Genomic DNA, 2,742 nt, shown 5'->3' with positions numbered 1-2,742 from the left:
TGTAACAAATTTTTGACACCTTTATTTTTTTTGACACCGTTATACAGAGTTATAAATAAAGATGTTTTCCAAATACATATCGATGGATAAAAACAGCGCGAGAAAAGCTACGTTTGCTGCCTCGGTGGGCCCGGCCCAAGTTGGCATGCAATTATTAGTCCTGTAACACGCGAGAGGCCGGATGACCGTCCAGTCTTATTCATCAACAGTCAAAAAGGCGGACGATACACATCCCTCTTGACTTTCTTCTGTTTCCGACGACCCCCGTGCCAGTCAGATCGATCTATCATCATCGTCGTCGATGGACGATACAGCGCCGCCAGCGAGGGACTGGTCGCTGCTGCCCCTTGACGTTCTCTCCTCGATCTTCATCAGGCTTGGCGCCGTCGACGTCCTCACGGGCGCCGGCCTCGTGTGCCGCTCGTGGCTCCAGGCGGCCAAGTTGCCAGACGTGTGGCGAGTAGTAGAGATCGACGACCACGGGATCCTGCACCCCAGGAACCTAGTTGCCCAGCACACAATGGCGAAGGCTGCCGTCGAACGCTCCGACGGACAGCTCCGGGTGTTCGCCGGGAAGCACTTCGTCACCGATGACCTCATCAAGTATATTGTGGAGAGGTGTTTTTCGTTCATGGTTACTTGATTTCTGCTCCAAATTTTATTTTACTATAACTAATCACAGCTCTGCGTCAGATTTTTTTTCCACTTCATAGTTCATAGTTTCATACACCACCTTCAAACATCGTGTCCGCATTCGCTCATGGATCATCCCGACTAAATCATCGCCCTGCTGTTCCTGTTTGCAGGTCGCCCTCACTAACAACCCTTCGGCTTGTATCCTACAGCCACGTCTTCAGCCAACAAGTCGCCAGTGCTATAAAAGAGTCGCCTCTTCTGGAGCTGCGTTCCCTTGAACTCGGCGACATTGACATCACTGTGGGAGAGCTGACAGCCGTCCTTGAGTACTGTCCTGCTCTGGAGGTTCTTCGGCTGCACAATTGTTTGGACATCGACGACACGCATACCCTGCAAGCGAAGTTCCCCAGGATCAAGAACCTGACGCTCGAGTGGGATAATGCGTACTGGTCCCGTTTTTATACCGATACTAGCTCTTACAGCGACTCTGCTCCTGATTCTGAAGATGAGAGGACAGATGGTTCAATGTGATCCGAGTATACTGTGATCCTTATGATCGGCACCTTATTCAACGTGCATCCTGATGTTCGTGACAGAGCTTCCGGATGCGCTTTACTCTCATATATTGGTTATAAATTATAATAACATCTTATATTATAGGACTGCGGGAGTGTATCTAAGGAGTTGTCATTTAGTAGTATCTTTTTTGAGTAAGAAGATACTACTACCTCTGTCCGCTGCTGCGCGACCAAGACAGAAAGGCACGCGGCATTCGACAGCGCTGTAACTTGACTTGAGTTCGGTGATGGGAGCAACACTCGTATCTATTTTGAACGTAACCCCTATGCACATCCTAGCCTCTGAACGTGCAGCAAGCGCTGAGTATAGATCTAGTACCAGTGCCATGTAGACAACATAACACTGCAGCAGGATACAACACGATTGAGAGAGGGAGTTGCGTTACAGGGCTACGTGTCTCTCTCAGTAATACTCTAGTCTCTAATCAACGTTTTCTTTTCCTCTTTGGCGCAGTGACTTGAACATTGCATCAGGTCATCAGCACACCGCCTTGTCGTGGTATGGAGAGCTTCTAGTTCATGGCAGAGGATCATATCATTTTGACGTTTCCATAGGTTCCATAGAATCGCGATGATCACAGCACATAAATCTTGAATATCTTCAGACCTCGCCCTCCATGACATCTATATGCATGGTCGGCGTTATACCTGGTCGAACGAGCAGGCCGACCCCACCCCTCGTCCGTAACGATCGCGTGCTGTGTACCTCTTCGTGGGAAACCTCATTCCCGCAGTGCTTCCTAAGTTGTCTTGCTTCTGCCGTCTCCGATCACTGCCCTCTCCTCGTCGATTGTACTCCGCAACAAGGCGGGGCACCCAGGTTCCACTTCGCGCGGTACTGGACAAAACTCGATGGTTTTCACCAGACTGTGCAGGAAGCATGGAACTCCACCCCGTCCGTAGACGACCCTTTCCGCCGCATCTACGCGAGGTTAAAGGCAACAGCTCGCCGCCTTCAGAGTTGGAGCGCCAGGACCACAGCCACCATCTCTAACCAGCTGGCGGTGGCTCGCGAACTGATCGTCCGCCTCGACATGGCACAGGACCACCGACCGCTCTCGCCTTTGGAGGCCTGGCTCCGCAGGGAGCTCAAGCGCACTTACCTCGGTCTCGCTTCCCTCGAAAGAACCATCAGCAGGGAGCGGATTCGCCTACACTGGCTGCATGAGGGAGACACGAACTCGGCCTACAGCAAAATCCACGCCGCCAACCGGCGGAAACGGAACCGCATCCGTGACCTCCTGGTGGACGGCCACACGATCTCGAGTGAACCGGACATGGCCCATGCCGCGTACGGGCACTTCTCATCTTTGCTTGGCACGGCCATGAATCGAGACTTCTCCATCAACCTCCAGGCCATTGACCAGCGCCACTTCAATCTATCGGAGCTCGATCGCCCCTTCTTCGAGGAGGAGATCTGGAGGCAATCAAGAAACTTCCCACGGGCAAATCTCCAGGCCCTGACGGCTTCACAGCCGATTTCCTCCGCTCGTGCTGGGGCATCATCAAAAACGACATCTGCGAGGCT

General features: G+C 52.3%; 1 protein-coding gene across 1 annotated transcript; it reads left to right on the top strand.

The window, feature by feature from the left end:
- Positions 1 to 241: 241 nt before the first annotated feature.
- On the top strand, positions 242 to 1,261 carry LOC123121091 (putative F-box/LRR-repeat protein 23; the record flags this gene model as incomplete). Its single annotated transcript, XM_044541018.1, has 2 exons — positions 242 to 618; positions 807 to 1,261. Coding segments are annotated over 2 exons (738 nt in total), but the record flags the coding sequence as incomplete, so codon positions are not given.
- Positions 1,262 to 2,742: the final 1,481 nt, after the last annotated feature.

This window comes from Triticum aestivum, chromosome 5D, assembly GCF_018294505.1.
Source record: "Triticum aestivum cultivar Chinese Spring chromosome 5D, IWGSC CS RefSeq v2.1, whole genome shotgun sequence".
In the NCBI taxonomy this organism is placed as follows: domain Eukaryota; kingdom Viridiplantae; phylum Streptophyta; class Magnoliopsida; order Poales; family Poaceae; genus Triticum; species Triticum aestivum.
This window is presented reverse-complemented; position numbering and strand designations above follow the sequence as displayed.